The following is a 20,118-nucleotide window of genomic DNA, read 5'->3' as shown; positions in this document are numbered from 1 at the left end:
GTGAATACTCAGTCATTGAGTATAGTCACGACAGACTTTTAGGTATGTGAGGTTGGCGCAGCAAAGTGAAACTGGGATAAATGTTCAGCCATGGTTTATTGAAGGATAAAGCAGGCAAGGGGGGACAAATCACCTACTACTGCTTCGATAACAGCATAAAGTATCCTGTCCTTTAATTCTACATTGCAGCTCTGTACCGCTCAATTTGATAGCCCAGTGACAGAGCAAGATGTTACTTACATTAAGTGGCAGTCAGTTGAACTGACTAGCCAGGAAGAGGTAACAAACATTTTCCATGGAAAAACTGGCCGCATGTAAGCATGATCTGGTCCAATAAATGAAAGATCTACAGCGTGTTGAAGGAAAATTGTACATATGGTTTACATTTAAAGCAATATTTAATTATGGATTTGGCTAATTTTTCTCTGCGTAAAAATGTCTTGGTTTAGGTTAATTCGCATGCTGTTCCCATCCGTTTGTTGAATTTTGGTCTAATTCATTTTCAGAATCCTCTTATTTTAAAACAAACATTCAAACCGTGAATATCTGGGAAGTATTTTAGAACAAAACGCGAGTTAAATAATTTCATCTATTTCACAGTCATTCAGTGAATATATTCAATGCAGATTGGCAGTAGTTCAGTTACTCAGTGACCCAGATAACCCTTAGGCTTTGCTGAGACAATTAAATTGTGGGTGGGTGTAATCATCAACCTTATTTTTCCTGGAGGAATTTAGTATTTCCAGGTGCAATCTAACAACATGTGTGTAAAGTTTATGTCTGTCCGGACTGGGCATTGACAGGATTTTGTATGACAGCCAGCCTGCTGACATACACTTCTGAAGTTCATGGGTGAATAATAATGAACTGGACAAGATGGCGGGTGAAGCCATTAGGTGAAAAACCAGCAAAAGTGGAAACAAAATGCTGAGACTTCATCGTCCATTTAGATTGATTTGTCAAAGAGGTGGCCTGAATTGCCTCCACATACGGGCTCAGATGTCTTTGAGGCTGACTTCTTGTTCTTGCTGTAAACGGTGAGAGAGAGAATTAGAAATCCATGTTTACCACTGATAACCTTTCGGTAATGTATGCGTTTAAAAATAGATTAACGTGAAGCTATTAATGTTCAGTCGTGGCTTGCCCAAGTCACAGGCATTATGGTTTGCAAATTTATATGGAAATAATTATCCAATTCAGTTGCCTCAACATTCATCTTTTGTTTATTCTATACTTTTTTTGTTCCAGGCGTATAATTTTACTGAAAGTGGCAACACAAGTCCATCAAGATCTGATGTTCAGCGGACGGGACCCATTATTGTGCCCACAGCAGAAGAGCTGTCTTCAAAAAGTAATACGATAAGAGCAAGTGTTAAAGACAATAATATTCCACAAAGCCAGCAGATTCTACCGAATGTTTATCAAGGAGCTGGACAGGACCATAAACAAGTAACACACATGGATCTGCAGAATACAGAGAAGAGCAAAAACAATGTTAACTATCAGTATTCCAAACAAAATGGACATACACCGACACAGTGCCTGAACAATGAAATCACAAAAGGTTTAGGCAGTATGTCCCTACACTGTAATAATGCCTCCGAAGATGTTAAATGTTGGAAACCTGGGTGTGAGAGTGGAGTTGAGAATAAGCCCAGATTTTTGACATTAGGAGAAACATGCAGCAAAACGTGTCAGCAGATCTCTGGCTGTGGAAAGTCTTTATTTGTTTCATCATTTGGTCAGCCTCCATCTTGGCAACAGGTTGGTACCCAGCTAGGTCAATTGTGCTGTACTGGCATTGACACTGATGCCGAGGATGAGTCCTCTTTAAGTTCTGAAGAACCAGGATTTTCAGACTTACCGGAGCCAGGTGTCTTGCAACCACTTCATGACCCTGACCTTTATGTTGAAATTGTTAAAACGACTAAATCTGTTCCCGAATATGGTGAAGTGGCTTATCCTGATTATTTTGGCCATATTCCACCTCCATTCAAGGAACCTCTCATAGAAAGAACCTACGGTGTTCAAAGGTGAGCATGCAAGTGATTGCTATCTGAAAGCATTACATTGAGAGGAGAAAGCACTACCAGAACTGAGAAAAATGATAAAGCAAAACATCTCAATGCGAAAGTTACATTCATAAGCCTTTGTACTGTAAGAGGGGAAGACTGAATTGGAAAGAATGTACAGTAATCGGTAACATTACATTTTGCTCGATTTTTCGAGGAGTTAATTTGCTTGTATTTTCACATTGATCTGGAAGAATAGAAAATATTCTGAAATTGTGCCATTTTAACAGATTTTGTATGATGTAATCCACAAGAATTCCTTGTAACTCATTTTTTTTAGTTTACAATTTATAAAGATCAATTATTTTGAATTATTTATACAATTTATAGATCATAGGAAGACAAATTATTTACATTTTAGAATTATTATATTGGTTGTAAGGTACAGAGATGTGAGAACAAATCTTTTATCTTTACAAAAATTATAGTGGAAATCAATTTTTTATTTTACTATTTACCGATCATAGGAAGGCAAAATATTTTAGAATTATTATATTTGGACCCTGTAGCAAGGATCCAAAAAGAAAATTGTAATCCATTCAACTTTTATTTATTAATTTCTGTGAACTGCTGTACTTATTTATATGTATGATAAAGAAATGTCTAATAAGGGGTAAGGATATGTTTAAACCTCAAACCAAATCAATGAATTAGATTCATGAGTTGTTTATGGAAAGATGTTGTTGGTGTTGTTTGAATAATTTACTTTCCCTACTATATTTTAAGCTGTGAGTAGCCAATTAAAACAATACACTGTTTTCAAAATACATACTTAACATATATATGCAAAAACTGCATTTATGGGCATTATTTTTTTTCTACCACAGAACAAAAATATTCCAAGATATTGAGAGACTAATTCATGCAAATGACATTATTGACAAAACTATATATGATCTTGATTGTCTCAGGTGAGTTATATAAAGATTCTCAGTTTTCAGCTTTTTAGCTGAATGTTCAACTTGGATGTTACTAACTGGATACTGTTTTATCCTCCTTTCTCACTCAGCTATCCTGTATCCGAAGATGGAGAAACGTTGAGGTTCAATTCGCAGTTTGAATCTGGAAATCTTCGAAAAGCAATTCAAATTAGAAAGTAAGATTGATGAGATTTTTTGGGAGGGGGGGCAGAAATCCTGAATATTGAATACCAGACTTTATTAGCTAGTCTTAAACAATTGTTCCGCAATAAAGAATTGCAGATTTTAGTTTGGGGGTGGAGGTTGCTCTGGAAATTATATCTTGCTATTAGTGACTGATATTTGAATGACTGTCTTGAAGGCAGTTCCTTTCTCGTTGTCTCCATTTCCTTTAACATCAGCTACGAGCACTGATTCAAATTACTCCACTGAGTTACTCCAGCATTTTGTGTCCACCCAGCACTGATTCAAATATTGGAAATTGAGTGACAATACTAAATTGCTCTATATAACGCGCTATGATTAATTTAGTTGTAAATTTTAGCCAATTTGTTTTCCATTCCCAATGAAATTCAACAATTTTGAAGTTTATTTAATACATTTCTATGGAAATTTGTCAAAAGCTGTATATAATGTGTAATAATATAAAGTGATAGCATCATGCAGCATGGAAACAGGTCCTTCGGCCCAACTTGCCCATACCAATGAAGATGCCCCATCTACACTGATCCCACCTGCCTGCTTTTGACACATATCCTTCTAATTCTTTCCTCTAATCCTTTCTTATCCATGTACCTGACCAACATCATGGTGTCTACTTTCTTGCCCAGTCCCCATTTTCTTTGATTCACATTTAGTACATATTCTCATTGTGTTGTCACTTAGTCAAATAAAGTTTAATCAAACTGATTTCCTACTTGTACACTATTTTATTAAATTAAATTAAATACATTTATTAAATTCTTGTTAGCTAGTTCTGATTGTAAAGTGAACCTACTGACCACTTTGTGTCAGCTTCTCTGTAGTAATAAACAACAAGTTAACAGTGACTATTTTTAAAGCTTGTACTATATACACTCAACAAAAGTTGAGACAGCACCAAAAGATATTAAGGCAAATTCTAAAGCTGAGACCAAGCTATTATCAAGGGTAAGACTGGGTGGGGTACGTGGCATTAATTGTGGAGCAACAATTAGGGAAATTCAATATCTTAGAGTAATAAAGTCATACAACATGGAAACGGGCCCTTTGGCTGAACTCGTCCATGCCACCCAAGCTGTCCCATCCCAGCTAGTCCCATTTGCTCTCATTTGGTCCAAATCCTCAATCTTTCCTATCCATGTACCAGTCTATACAACTTTTAGATGTTCTATTGTACCTTAATAAGTCAACTACTTCGTCTGGCAACTCGTTCCATATACCAACCATTATCTGAAAACATTGCCGCACGGGTTCCTATTTTTCCCCTCTCAGCTTAAACCTATTTCTTTCTAATTCTTGATTTCCCCTGTCCAGTGAAAAAGACTGTATTAACCATCTCTATGCCACTCATGATTTTCAACATCTCTACAAAGTCATCCCTCCATCTCCTGCACTTCAAGGAATAAAGTCCAATCCTGCCCAACCTCTTCTCTGCACTTTTTCCACATTAATGAGATTTTTCCAAGAGCAAGGTGACCAAACCTGAACACAATACTCCAAGTATAACCTCACCGGCATTTTGTACAACCTTCAGCATTTAGTGTAACATAACACCCCAATTTCTCTGTTTAGTTGTCTGTCTGATGAAGGGGCCAGCGTGCCACAAGCTGCCTTCACCACCCTATCTACCTACGATGCCATTTTTCGGAAACTATGTACTCCTAGATCCTTCCGCTCTAACATTTCCCAAGGCCCTACTGTTCACTGAGAAGGTCCTTTCTTGGTTTGACTTGCTAAAATGTAATATCTTACACTTATCTCACCATTCCTCTGCCTAATTGCTGTAGTTCCTAATAACCATCTTCAGTATCTACTATACCGCCTATTTTCGTGCCTTCTGTAACTTCTTAACCATGCCATGTATATTTTCTTCCAAATTGTTGATATAGATGACAACAGCAAGTGCACAACTGATGCACACCACTAGTCACAGGCCTTCAGTCTGAAAGGCAACCTTCCACCATCACCCTCTACTTCATACTGTGAAGCCAATTCTGTATCCAGTTAGCTAACTCTCCCTGGATCCTATCCCATCTTACTTTATCATAGGCCTTACTGAAACTAAAAAACTATAATTACGACCCTGATACTCATAAACCTCCTTCGTTATTTTTTCAAAATACTCAATCAAATTTGTGAGATACAAAACTATGCTATTTCTAATCAATCCTTGTCTTTCCAAATGCATGTATATCTTTTCCCTCTGAATTCTCTCCTGTAATTTGCCTACCACAGATGTTAGGCCTACTGGTCTATAATTACCAGTACTTTATTTGCACCTTTCTTAAATAGAGACATCACATTATCCATCGTCCAGTCTTCTGACACTCCATTATGGATAATGACAATTTATAAATCTTTGCCAAATCTCTACTGTCAATTTTTATTTTTTTTTAAGTGTGAAAATCCAGTTTTTATCTTTTTAGAGATGCTTGGGCGTACTGTCACAAAGCAACACTGCCAATCCCTGCAAGGTGATCATCCCCTTATTATTTCTCAGCTGCACCCATATAGCCTCACCTGACTATCCCTCAGTAATATCACCTTGGACTGCTGCCATAATGTTCTCCTTAATCAGTAAAGCAACACCCCACCCTCTCCTCTCTTAATCCCACTCTATCTTGCTTGTAGCACCTGTAACCGGGAACATTAAATAGCCAGGTTTCAGTAATGGTTATGTCTCAGTCGCATGAGACATAATGAGACGCATCCACGCCCTGAGTTCATCCGCCTTACCCATTAGACCTCTTGTTTTGAAATGTATGCAATTTAATCCAATCATTTTTCCTTGTTTTCTGTCATGCTCTTGCTTGTTCTGTCTATAAAATTTGCTGTCATTGACCTCTGTATCAAATTGCAGCTTCCCACCTGCTTCACTACTGCTTTGGATGCCACCCCCCTGCTATTCTAGTTTAAACCCTTTCTAGTAGCACTTGCAAACGGATTCCCCACCAATTCAGGTGCAATCCGTCCCTCTAGTACAAGCCAACTCTGACAGAAGAGATCCCAATGGTCCAATAATCGGAATTCCTGCCTCCTACATCACTCCTCAGTTATTCATACAACTGTCCTATCTTCCTATTCCTCCGCTCAGTAGCACGTGATCCAACGGTTTCTTTTTAAATCTCCTGTGTTGCCCCTCATTGGCTGTATCCTTGCTGCTGAAACCGTAGCAAACTTCCTTTCACATTTGCAGTTGAGGGACATCCTTGTGCTTATTTCTCCCCCATCTCCCTACTCACCTCTGATTGCTATAGTGCCAAATTTTCTTTCATCTATTTCCAATGTAGATTCGCCATTGGTGAGATAAACCTTAATATTTGAACTCAAGATCTAGCACAAATATTTTAGGTAATACAGCATTCAGATTTAACATCTGAAATGGTTACACATGCCTCTGCTCGAACCTGACCATAGGTTTCTCCTTCATTTAATCCAGACACCTGTTCTTGCAAGTCCTAAGATCTTTGAATCCCATCTGCCCAGAGTCCCCTTCCACCATTAGCTGTTATCACACCATTATCTCCACATCAATTCCTAATTTTTTCCATTATGTTTGCAAACCATCCACCATTCATGTTTAACACTTGGCATCATACTCACTGAAACTCCTTGAATCAAAGAATTCAACATAAAAAAGAGAGATCTATATTACACAGTGACTTTTGTGGCTCAAGATATTCGTAAATATTTATCAGTAAAATATATTTTGAAGTATTTTTCCCAATTAATCTGGGAATTGGAAACAATGTGACAATCAATGTATAGGTGTTTTTTATAGTGAACATTTCATAATACAATACAATAAGGGCTGTTTGCACTTTGGATTGACCTGAGGCTGGTCGTGGGATGACCAATCATGCATTTGCTATGAGGTTTCGTTTGATGACCAGTGTCAGGCTAGGTCAGTGACTGAAGTGGGAGACATTCTAGCATCTCCTGCTAAGAGGTGAACAAACCATTGCTTCTTGAAGGATGTGAAGTCAGAATATTTTTGTGGGTCCAGGTCAGACTGAAGCGCAGGGGACTTTGACTCCCTCTCCCTCCCATCCTACAAGCCAATGTAAATAAAGTGGAGGACTTAAGGGCAAGGCTGCTTTACCAAAGGGAGCTGAGGGAATGCTCTGTGTTCTGTTTCACAGAGACATGGCTCAACCCCAGCTCCCCAGACTCAGCAGTCCAGCCTGAAGGTTTCTCCATCCATTGCATGGACCGTACACTGGAATCTGGGAAAGTGAGAGGAGGGGGTGGCTGCCTCATGGTCAACTTTGCGTGCTGCTTACACGTGGCAGTCCTATCCAACTCCTGCTCTCCACACCTCGAACATCTGGCGGTGAAGTGCTGTCCCTTCTACCTTCTGAGGGAATTCACCTCCATCATCCTGACCACAGTCTACATCACACCCCAGGCAGATGTACATCTGGCACTGGGGGAGCTGCACGCCGTGGTCAACAAGCACCAGACGGCTTACCCTGGGTTTACCACCGTAGCCGGGGACTTCAACGAAGCCAACCTGAAGAAATCGCTCCCTAACTTCCACCATCATGTCTCCTGCAGCACCAGAGGACCATACCCCCTCGACCACAGCTACACGACCGTCAAGGATGCCTATCGCTCTGTCCCTCACCCTCACTTCGGTAAATTCAACCATACTGCGGTGCTGCTTCTTCCTGCCTACAGACAGCAATTGAAGAGAGCACCCCCAGAGGTGAGGTCTGCACAGAGCTGGTCGGGGGAGGCAGAGGAACAACTCCAGGACTGCCTGAAGTCTGTAGACTGGGCAATGTTCAAGGACTCGGCAACGGACCTGAATGAATACGCCACAGTCGTTTCAGACTTCATAAGGAAATGTGGGGAGGACTGCATTCCAACAAAAACCTTCCGAGTGTTTCCAAACCAGAAGCCTTGGATGATCCATGAGATCCGCATTCTTCTGAAGACCAAATCCTGGGCATTCAGGTATGGAGATGCAGAGGTCTACAAGAAGTCCAGATACGACCTTGGTAAGGCCATCAAAAAGGCTCAAAGGGACTTCTGCTCCAAGCTGGAGGATGAGACGGATGTTCGGCAACTGTGGCGGGGCTTGAATGCCATCACCTCCTACAAGGCGAAATCAGGAGGCAGCTCAAATGTCAGCGAAACATCACTCCCTGACGAGCTCAATGCGTTCTATGCACGCGTTAATAGGGAGAACACTGATATGCCTTCACGAGCCCCCATTCGCCGTGATGGTATTTCAGTCATAGTCACAGAGGCAGACGTCAGAAGATCCTTCAGAGGGGTGAACCCTTGGAAAGCGCCTGGACCTGATGCTATATCCGGTCGTGTCTGAAAACCTGTGCCGACCAACTGGCTGGAGTTTTTACAGACATTTTCAACCTCTCACTTCTGAGGTCTGAGGTTCTCACCTGTATTAAAAGGGCATCAATAATACCGGTGCCCAAGAAGAGCAAGGTGACGTGCCTCAATGACTATCAACCAGTGGCACTAACGTCTGTGGTGATTAAGTGCTTTGAGAGGTTGATTATGGCACATATCAACTCCTACCTCGACAAGAACCTTGACCCACTGCAGTTTGCTTACCGCCACAACAGGTCAACGGTGGATGCGACCTCACTGGCTCTCCACTCCGCTCTGGAACACTTGGACAACAAAAACTCGTATGTCAGGCTGTTGTTCATAGACTACAGCTCAGCGTTCAATACCATCATCCCCTCCAAGCTGGTTACCAAGCTCTCAGATCTGGGTCTCTGCGCATCCCTCTGCAATTGGATCCTCGACTTCCTCATTCACAGACCACAGTCTGTCCGTATTGGTCAAAATGTGTCATCCTCGATAACAATCAGCACGGGAGCACCTCAAGGCTGCGTGCTCAGCCCCCTGCTGTACTCACTCTATACACATGACTATGTAGCCGGAAATAGTGTGAACTCCATCATTGAGTTTGCCGACGGCACCACTGTTGTGGGACGAATCACTGATGGTGACGCGTCAGAGTATAGAAGTGAGATCGACCGATTGACCAAATGGTGCCAGCACAATAACCTGGCTCTCAATACCAGCAAAACCAAGGAACTGATTGTGGACTTTGGAAGGTGTAGGATAGTCACCCGCAATCCCGTTTATATCATTGGGACGATGGTGGAAAGGGTAAAAAATGTCAAATTCCTGGGCATGCATATTTCCGAAGATTTTTCCTGGTCCCAGCACACTGATGCAATTATAAAGAATTAGTGCCTCTACTTCCTGAGAAGATTACGGAGAGTCGGTATGTCAAGGTGAACTCTCTCGAACTTCTACAGGTGCACTGTAGAGAGCATATTGACTGGCTGTATCGTGGCTTGGATCGGCAACTTGAACGTCCAGGAGCGGGAAAAAATGCAGAAAGTTGTTACCACTGCCCAGTCCATCATCGCTCCCCACTATCGAAGAGATCAATCGCAGTCACTGCCTCAAAAATGCTGCCAACATCATAAAAGACCCACACCATCCTGGCCACACACTCACCTCTCCGTTGCCATCGGGAAGAAGGTACAGGAGCTTGAAAACTGGAACATCCAGGTTCAGGAACAGCTCCTTCCCCACAGCCATCAGGCTATTAAACACAACATCAAACAAGCTCTGAACAATAACAGTCTATTATTACTATTGCACTTTATCTGTTTATTTATTGTGTATATATATGGCCTATGGTATACAGACACACTGAACTTTTATCTCCTGTTCTGTATTATGTTTACATATTCTGTTGTGCTGCAGCAAGCAAGAATTTCATTGTCCTATCTGGGGCACATGACAATAAAACTCTCTTGACTCTTGAATGCTGCTCTATAGTAAATCCTTACTCAAATTATTTTAATGTGCTTGTCTTGTGATAAATATTACATCAGGAAACCAAGGTAGTATTGCTACCTTAACCAACCAATCATAATGTCATGAGTCCATCAATAATTACAGTATGTGTTTCATAAGAAACAAATTAATTTCCGTCAGGGTTGCTACATGAGCCATGGGCTGATGGGCTGAAAATGCCTCCTATGTCATAAGGAAGTATGAAACAAAATACAGGAAAAAAAAATTAAAGGTGCTGTAAACAGATCGTACAATTCGTACAAAAGGGGAGGATTGCACCTTAACAGGTGCGGGACCAGCATTCTGGCAGGCAGGTTTGCCACTGCTTATAACCATATAACCATATAACAATTACAGCACGGAAACAGGCCATCTCGACCCTGTAAACTAAATGGGGGGGGGGGGGGGGTTGTCAAATGGGATAGTCAAGGATGGAGTTAAAGGGAAAGAGAGTAAAGGGATAATTAATGACCCCAGAATTAACGGGAAAGAAAGCTCACAAAGGGATAGGAGAGTATGGCCAAGTGTAATAGGGATCGATGTGAAAGGTGAGATGCGTAAGGAATTAAAAGTATTGTATATGAATGCGCGAAGTATAAGAAGTAAAGTAGATAAACTTGAGGCTCAGTTAGAGGTTGGTAGATATGACATTGTGGGGATTACTGAGACGTGGCTGCAGGAGAATCGGGCCTGGGAACTTAATAATCAGGGTTATACATCCTATAGAAGGGACAGGCAGGTGGGCAGAGGAGGGGGGGGTAGCTTTGCTGGTAGGGATGAAATTCAGTCCCTTGCGAGGGAAGACATAGGGATTGACGAGGTAGAGTCACTGTGGATTGAGTTGAGGAATTGTAAAGGCAAGAAGACACTAATTGGTGTTATCTACAGACCCCCAAATAGTAGCCCGGATGCAGGGTGTAAGTTGCAGCAGGAGTTAAAACTGGCATGTAACAAAGGTAATGCCACTGTGGTGATGGGGGATTTCAATATGCAGGTAGACTGGGAAAATCAGGTTGATTCAGGACCCCAAGAAAGAGAGTTTGTAGAGTGCCTCTGAGGTGGATTCTTAGAGCAGCTTGTAATGGAGCCGACCAGAGAAAAGGCAATTCTGGATTTAGTGTTGTCTAATGAACCAGATTTGATAAGAGAACTCGAGGTAAAGGAACCGCTTGGAGGTATTGATCATAATATGATTAGTTTTAATCTGCAATTTGAGAAGGAGAAGGTTAAATCGGAAGTGGCGGTGATGCAGTTGAACAAAGGGGACTGACTATGAAGGCATGAGCGAGGAGCTGGCCAAGGTAGATTGGAAAGGGATCCTAGCAGGAATGACGGTGGAACAGCAATGGCAGGAATTTCTGGGCATAATCCGGAAGACGCAGGATCATTTCATTTCCAAAAAGGAAGAAAGATTCTAAGGGGATTAGGAGGCAACCGTGACTGACAAGAGAAGTTAGGGATAGAATAAAACTAAAAGAAAAGATGTATAACACAGCAAAGAGTAGCCGGAAGCCAGAGGACTGGGAAACTTTCAAAGGACAACAGAAGGAAACAAAACGGGTAATAAGGGCTGAAAAGATGAAGTACGAGGGGAAGCTGACCAGGAATATAAAGAAGGACAGTAAAAGCTTCTTTAGATATGATAAGGGAAAAAGAGTAGCAAAGTCAAATGTGGGTCCCTTGAAGGCAAACATGGGTGAAATTATTATGGGTAACAAGGAAATGGCAGAACAGTTGAACAGGTACTTTGGATCGGTCTTCACTAAGGAAGACACAAACAATCTCCCAGATGTACTGGAGGACAGAGGATCTAAGGGGGTAGAGGAACTGAAATAAATTTTCATTAGGCGAGAAAACGTATTGGGTAGGCTAATGGTACTGAAGGATGATAAATCCCCTTGGCTGGATGGTCTGCATCCTAGGGTACTCAGGGAGGTGGCTCTAGAAATAGTGGATGCGATGGTGATCATTCTCCAATGTTCAATAGATTCAGGATCAGTTCCTGTGGATTGGAGGTTAGCTAATGTTATCCCACTTTTCAAGAAAGGAGCAAGAGAGAAAACGGGGAATTACAGACCAGTTAACCTGACTTCGGTGGTGGGAAAGATGCTGAAGTCAATTATTAAAGAGGTAATAATGGGGCATTTGGATAGCAGTAAAACGATTAGTCCAAGTCAGCATGGATTTATGAAAGGGAAATCATGCTTGACTAATCTTCTGGAATTTTTTTGAGGATGTGACAAGTAAAATGGATGAAGGGGAGCCAGTAGATGTAATGTATCTAGACTTGCAGAAAGCCTTCGATAAGGTCCCGCACGGGAGACTGGTGACTAAAATTAGAGCACATGGTATTGGGGATAGGGTGTTGACATGGATAGAAAATTGGTTGGCAGAAGGAAGCAAAGAGTAGGAGTGAACGGGTCCTTTTCAGAATGGCAGGCAGTGGCGAGTGGAGTGCCGCTAGGCTCGGTGTTGGGGCCGCAACTGTTTACCATATATAGTCATGATTTGGAAGAGGGAATTAGGAGCAACAGCAGCAAGTTTGTGGATGACACAAAGCTGGGTGGCAGTGTGAACTGTGAAGAGGATGTTAGTCCCGATAGTCACTCACTACACAGAATACAACGCATTGTCTCCAAGGCCTCCAGGATCATCAACTCCCCCCTCCCCTCAATCCATTCCAGTTATCTCCAACGTACCTCAAAACGGGCAAAAAAGATCATCTCGGACCACTCCCATCCAGCAAATCACCTTTTTCAGTCTCTCCCTTCGGGGAGGCGCCTCAGGTCACTTGCTACTAAAACCACCCGCTTTAAAAACAGTTTCTTCCCCTCAGCAATAAGAACTCTCAATTCCGTCCAATAATCAGACAATAATATGACTTTTGATGTATACAGTGTCTTGTCTATGGTCTTTGTTTGTTCTTTTGCACTATGTATTGTTGGTGAGATTTGTGATTTGTGATGTGGTATGGATGCACTTTATTACGGTGATCTGTGTTATTAGTGGTATGTAACAAAAGCAGTGTACCATCATGTACCGAACCCAAATACCACCAACCCTGGTTGCGTGGCAATTAAAGATTCTATTCTATTCTTTTGGAGGTTGCAGGTTGAGTGAGTGGGCAGATGCAGTATGATATAGATAAATGTGAGGTTATCCACTTTGGTGGCAAAAACAAGGGGGCAGATTATTATCTCAATGGGGTTAGGTTAGGTAAGGAGGAGGTGCAGCGAGACCTGGGCGTCCTTGTACACCAGTCACTGAAAGTTGGCGTGCAGCTACAGCAGGCAATGAAGAAAGCTAATGGAATGTTGGCCTTCATAACAAGAGGATTTCAGTACAGGAGTAAAGAGGTTCTTCTGCAGTTATATAGGGCTCTGGTAAGACCACATCTGGAGTATTGTGTACAGTTTTGGTCTCCGAATTTGAGGAAGGACATTCTTGTGTTTGAGGCAGTGCAGCATAGATTCATGAGATTGATCCCTGGGTTGGCGGGACTGTCATATGAGGAAAGATTGAAAAGACTAGACTTATATTCACTGGAGTTCAGAAGGATGAGGGGGATCTTATAGAAACTTATAAAAGGACTGGACAAGCTCGATGCTGGAAAAATGATCCCAATGTTGGGCGAGACCAGAACCAGGGTCCACAGTCTTAGAATAAAGGGGAGGCCATTTAAGACTGAGGTGAGAAAAAACTTTTTCACCCTGAGAGTTGTGAATTTGTGGAATTCCCTGCCATAGAGGGCAGTGGAGGCCAAATCACTGGATGGATTTAAGAGAGAGTTAGATAGAGTTCTATGGGCTAGTGGAATCAAGGGATATGGGGAGAAGGCAGGTACGGGTTATTGATTGGGGCCGATCAGCCATGATCACAATGAATGGCAGTGCTGGCTCGAAGGGCCGAATGGCCTCTTGCTGCACCTATTTTTTATGTTTCTACGTATAATGGGCAGTTGAGATGTTAATGGTAGTTTTGCCATATTGGTGGTTTCTCTCCCTTGCTGTTTTTCTTTTGCCTGTAGCTTACTAGGCAAATTTATCCAATTGCCTTTATCTTTTTCTAGGCTTGAATACGATCTGATTCTTAATTCTGATATAAACAGCAATCATCATCACCAATGGTTTTACTTTGAAGTGAGTGGAATGAGGAATGCTATTCCTTATCGATTCAATATTATCAACTGTGAAAAGTCTAATAGTCAATTTAATTATGGTAAGATATTACATTTACCTTTAAGTATTGGTTGCTTATTAATTTCTATCGAGCCAAAGCACAGACAGTAAATTTGAACAATATTATTTTTTTCTCACACCAGTCATTGTCTGTGTCGAAGAGGTGATTACGTTTATAATGAGACTTTTTTTTCCTTGTGAAAAGTGAACAAGCAATTTCTTAATCACTGTATAATCACCATACTTGTGACTGATTTTTGCAATTCACATTTTAAACTCACTTATTTTTCATTTGAGATTAAACAGCAGTTATGCATTCTTGGGGCCTATCATTTATCTATTTGAAAATCAGTTGTGGAGAGGGCTGATGGTGAGAAGTGAGCAAAGTAATGGAGACAACAAACTCTTATCCCATATTCCTATATTAGAGCACTTCATTTAGGAGAATTATCAGACAAAATCATATTGAAGAGATGAGGAGGAATAGATAACTAAGTAGAGGTTTTAAAACTCTTTGAGACAAAAATAGTTAAGAGTCTCTGGAAATTAATGTACAGTTGTTGTAACATGCTCGATAGCAGATGTATTCGGTTGGAGGTCTGGAGAAGATTACAAAGGGCAGTAGAGCAGGAAATGGGATTTGAAAGAAAAGAGAATTAAAAAAAAAAAAAAAATTGCTGGCAATACTGAGCAGGTCAGATTGTATTTTAGGTTGATGAACTTCCATAAGAACTGGGAAACATTGGAAATTGCACTTTTTAAATGGAGTGGAGAGAACAGCCTGTGATAGGGTCAAGATCAAGAGAGGTAAATGGCATAAAGGTTGGTGATGCTGACTGAGTTTGGGTGATCGAGGACCATGAATCAGATCAGGTCTATCCGGAGGAATCTTAGGTGATGAATGAGAAGGAGAAAAAGTGCTGGCACTAACAGATACAAAATATTGGAAATCTAAATAAAAAGAGACCTCCTACCAGGTCTGGCAGCATATATGGAAAGAGCAGAATTAAATTCGCATTACAAGATGATGACTCTAAATTACAAAACTGTTCCTGCTTCTGCCTGCCACAGAGAAAGTTATCATTAGGATTCCCTGCATCAGGGCTGCCAACTCTCACGCATTGAGCGTGAAACTCACGCATTTCACGCAATTCTCTCACGCTGATCACTGAATTTCTCACTCTCAATTTTAAATAAATAAATAAATAAATAAAGTCACGAGCAATTCAATTTACCCAAGGCTTCCAGATCTCCTCCACACTCACCAATGAGAATAGTTTTCTGTCAGCGAATTTCCCGTAAAGAACGAGCAATTTGATTGTCTTAGACACATCGCATACTATTTAAAATGGCAATCTAACTGCAGTACTAATGATTCCATTTGACATTCATGGAACCAAATTCTGCAGGTGCTGGAAGTTCAAAATAAAGCAAAAATTGTTTTAGAGGTAAGTAAAAACTATGAGGGGAATATATAAGATCTTTTTCCCGGGATATGTGATTAAAGAACGAGAGGGCATTGGTTTAAAGCAGGGGTGTCAAACAACCGGCCCGCGAAGGGGTCCAATCCGGCCCACGGCATGATTTGGGGGGAAAATAAAATCCCGTGCAGATGGTGTGATAGGTGAGACACGGGTGGTCCCAGCACCGACCCCTGAGGCACCGCTCACACCTCCCACCCTAAACTCCGGCGACCGCTCTGTCCACACCCCATGGAGTTTTAACCCCAGCTCAAAGCCAGGAGCGGACCGGGTGAGTGGGCGTCTGTGCCGCCTCCGGAGCCGCCAGGATGAATCTCGGTCTAAGGCTCCGCTCCGATGCCCGACTCCCTCCAGGGTCACTGACCCTCGCCTCCCCCGGACCCCAGCTGTACACAGAGCACCTGGGCGGGCCCGCATTCCCGGAGGGGGGGGGGGGGTGGGAAGAGGGGAAGGGAGTGAGGGAAACGCTCCCCAGACATCATCGTCTCCGAATGTCCGCTCACTCTGGGTGTTGTCGCCGCTTCACTGACACTCACTCTCACACACAACCTGACACACACCCTTACACACACTGGCACACACACTCTCACACACCCTCACACACACAGGCACACACCCTCACACATACATTCTCACACACAATCTCACACCCTCACACACACTCTCACACACTTACACACACCCTCACACACTCAAACACACACTCACTGACGCACCCTCACACATACACTCTCATACACAATCTCACACACTCTCACACATACTGACACACACTCTCACTCACACTGACACACCCTCACACATACACTCTCACACACACTGATACACCCTCTCATTAACACTGACACACACCCTCACACACACTGACACACACTCTCACACACACTGACACACTCTCACACACACATTGACACAGATGCTCACACACACCCTCACATATCCTCACACACACCCTCACACACTCTCACACCTTCACACACACCCTCACTTCAATCGCTTCAATAAAAATTAGAGACTAACTGTGTTCATTATCTGAATTTGATTGCTGGAAGCAGGTTAATAAAAATTAGGTGCAGTTGTGCAAATTTACAATCTGTTTTGTTAGGTCTACATCTGTGTCTGCTATTGTTCGATTTCAAATGGTTTATTAATGCAAAGGGTGCATTCGCGTGTGCACAACTGATCCGCCCCGCATGAAGTCGCATTTTGCCCAATCCGGTCCGTGACCTAAAATGTGTTTGACACCCCTGAGAGAGGAACGAGTTGCCTGGGGAAGTAGGCAGGTAAAATAGCATGTAAAAGACATTTGGACAGGTCTGGGGACAGGAAAGGTTTAAAGGGATATCGGCCAAATGTGGATAAAATGGGACAAGTTTAGATGGGGCATCTTGATCTGCATGAACAAGTTGGGATGAAGGGCCTGTTTCTATGCTGTAAGACTATGACACATTGTCGAAAGGGTGCAATTGCTCTAGACGTGATTCAGGGGCGATTTATGAAGAGGCAGGGCTGGATTTTTTTTTCTCTTTGAAGAAAGATTTGATAACTGGGATTCTCTGCAGCAACGGAGGTGAAGAAAAGACTTAGTTGAGGTGGATAATATTATGAGAATATGACCTGTTTTGCTTAACATAGTGTGTAGGAAGGAACTACAGATCCTGGTTTAAACTGAAGATAAAGACAAAAAGCTGGAATAACTCAGCGGGACATGCAGCATCTCTGGAAAGAAAGAATGGATGATGTTTTGGGTCGAGACCTTCAGACTGAAGAGGTTGAAAAACAGCTATCTAGATGTAAAACACAATGACTGGAGATGTTTGTTATCCAACTAAGGGCAGAAATCAGAATCATGTGTTCATCTTTATTGACGTGACACCATAATAAACATTACAGAATAAATAATTTAATGAGGTGGCACGGTGGCGCAGCGGTAGAGTTGCAGCCTTACAGCACCACAGACCCAGATTCGATCCTGACTACGGATGCTGTCTGTACAGAATTTGTACATTCTCCCTTTGACCACATTTTCTCCGGATATTCCAGTTTCTCCCACATCCGAAAAAAGTGCAGGTTTGTAGGCTTCTGTAAATTGTCCTTGGTGGGCCAAAGGGCCTGTTTCCATATATATGTTCTACATATATATTTTAATTTAATTGAACCATATACTTGGTTGAATATGTGGCATTATTTTCGTCTTGTTTCTAGAGTCAAAGGGTAAGGTTGATTAATTTATTTGTTCAGAACAGTGTTTAGAAGTCTGACTCCCCTTGCTTTTTTATATATATGCATAACATAGCAATGTTACAAAATGTTGAGATTTAAAAAATCAAGTCTTTAATTTATCCCATCAGATAACGCATAAAAAGAAGTTTAATTTGACACCTAATTCACTTTCATATCTTCAGTATTAAAAATGTTATGGCCATTTCCAAACTCGGAAATTGGCATCTTGTTCCCTATTGCTTTTTCATTGACTTAACACAAAAGCTGTGATCGAGAACATTTAAAAGCCCATAACTTTCTTAAAATTTAAGAGAACTGAAATAAATGTTCAGTTATTATAGATTGAAGCATTCTGAAACAAATATGAAACAATCTTACTTCGATGACTTGAAATTAAAGCATATAATTAGTTAGTTACCTAATTGTAGCTAATTACAAAATTCAATTACTAAATCTAAACATCTATCCATTTCTTAAGAATAGATTAACATTTTTAAATAGCCTAAGTGTCCAAATAACATTCACACAAGAATTCACAATATAACATAATTTTTAAATCTCATTGTCATGGGTTTATAGGCCAAATGGAAGGAATTTAATGTTTAATACCTGTAAATTAATGGCCATTTAAATCAGCTTACGAGTGGGGTTTTCTGGAACGCGACCATTTGGAACGTTGAGGTTGCGGTGATTTTCGTCCCCCATATCGGCAGCAAATACACTGCCGGTTCTTCGGGGAAAAATGTGAATTAAGTGCATCTTAAGAAACACTTTTATACATATAAATAAACTACTTTCTTTTACCTGTCCCCTACATAAAATCCGGCCCCGCTGTTGGCGTTGACGGCTTCAGAAGCTGATTTTAAAATCACTCCAGCGATTAACTTGTCGGGCGAATTTAAAAAAAAAACACACAGAACGGCCGTCGGAACGATTCTTTAGCAAAATTTTGCACTCCAACAAAATATAATCCAGGACCAGGTCGGAAAAAAAACGCGTTTTAACCCCGCCTCCCCCTCAAACGCGCCAAAATCGCGCACACGGCCAGTGGCAGAATTGCAGCGCTGCTGAAGGTAAGTATTGTAACATACCTACATAACAGCATGAATTATAATCTGATTTCCATATATGAATATACTAAGGTCATTCATGTGCTGCACCTGTTGATCAGTACCTGGCTACTGTGGAATATAATCAGGAATGTAATTTAGCCTAACCTTATTTATACCCAATCCAATTTAAAGCATAAATGTTGCATTCAAGTTAAGTTAAAAGACTCGCTACCATATGCACCAGATTGCACAATTTCAAGTTGAAAAATGCAAAAGCTCCCTATCGTGGGAGTGGGTACAGCCCCCTTCCCCCCTCACCCTCCCATAAATATGTCAATTCAATTATTTTTTTTTAAAGAAAAAGCAACTTCCAACATTTTTACAACCTATTATTTCAGATTTGGACAAGATGTATTTTCAAATTTTCATCATATATTTCATATTATCAGTAGTTGTTATGTCATACAGCGAAAGTGACTGACAAATTAGATTATCATCAGCTTCCATTTATTTAGTATATTGCCTGATTTTAAATTAGCTAGAATACCTATTATCTGTCACCTAAAATGTATGATCAACTTTCAGTAATGTTATGTTCATGTAAGATGTTAAACCATTTGTCTCAGTACTCAGAGATAGTTAAATCATTACTAGTTTTCAAATTCTAGCTTGACTCTGTTATTTGTCTTTGTGTGGATAGTAATGCCAAAAGCTGTATAAAGGTATTCAACAAGTTGTCACAACATTTATAGCCTCTCTGAATGATTTTGTTGATTAGAAATGCCTTGGAAGTAATTGCTTTGAAACTGTTGATCTCCTTTTTTGTCCTTTTTTTGGGGGGGGGAGGAAGGGGGTTCTAAACAGAAGAATAGCTATTTTACGGTAGACAAAAGTGTTGGAGAAACTCAGCGGGTGCAGCAGCATCTATGGAGCGAAGGAAATAGGCAACGTTTCGGGCCGAAACCCTTCTTCAGGCAATTTTACAATTGTTCTCAAAGTGCGATTCTCACTCCATTTATAACCACAGCAAAATAAACATGCCAGGTTTTATAAAGCTTGTAGGACCCAGTGTTTTCATACAAAGACATCATTGTCAACTTCACAGCAACTTGATGTTAATATCTATTGTATTTATTGAA

At 41.2% G+C, this 20,118-nt stretch overlaps 1 protein-coding gene across 4 annotated transcripts in view; it reads left to right on the top strand.

Moving 5' to 3' along the window:
- The window catches only part of agtpbp1 (ATP/GTP binding carboxypeptidase 1), a 206,777-nt gene that overhangs the window by 121,204 nt on the left and 65,455 nt on the right, over positions 1–20,118 (top strand). For all 4 annotated transcript variants that reach the window (XM_033017668.1, XM_033017669.1, XM_033017667.1 and 1 more), the window contains 4 exons: positions 1,249–2,033; positions 2,900–2,983; positions 3,082–3,168; positions 14,115–14,263. In XM_033017668.1, the coding sequence (XP_032873559.1) occupies positions 1,249–2,033; positions 2,900–2,983; positions 3,082–3,168; positions 14,115–14,263 (1,105 nt within the window). The remainder of the gene's footprint in view (positions 1–1,248; positions 2,034–2,899; positions 2,984–3,081; positions 3,169–14,114; positions 14,264–20,118) is intronic.

Source organism: Amblyraja radiata, chromosome 3, assembly GCF_010909765.2.
Source record: "Amblyraja radiata isolate CabotCenter1 chromosome 3, sAmbRad1.1.pri, whole genome shotgun sequence".
In the NCBI taxonomy this organism is placed as follows: domain Eukaryota; kingdom Metazoa; phylum Chordata; class Chondrichthyes; order Rajiformes; family Rajidae; genus Amblyraja; species Amblyraja radiata.
The sequence above is the reverse complement of the archived record's forward strand: the minus strand, read 5'-3'. Positions and strand labels throughout refer to the sequence as shown.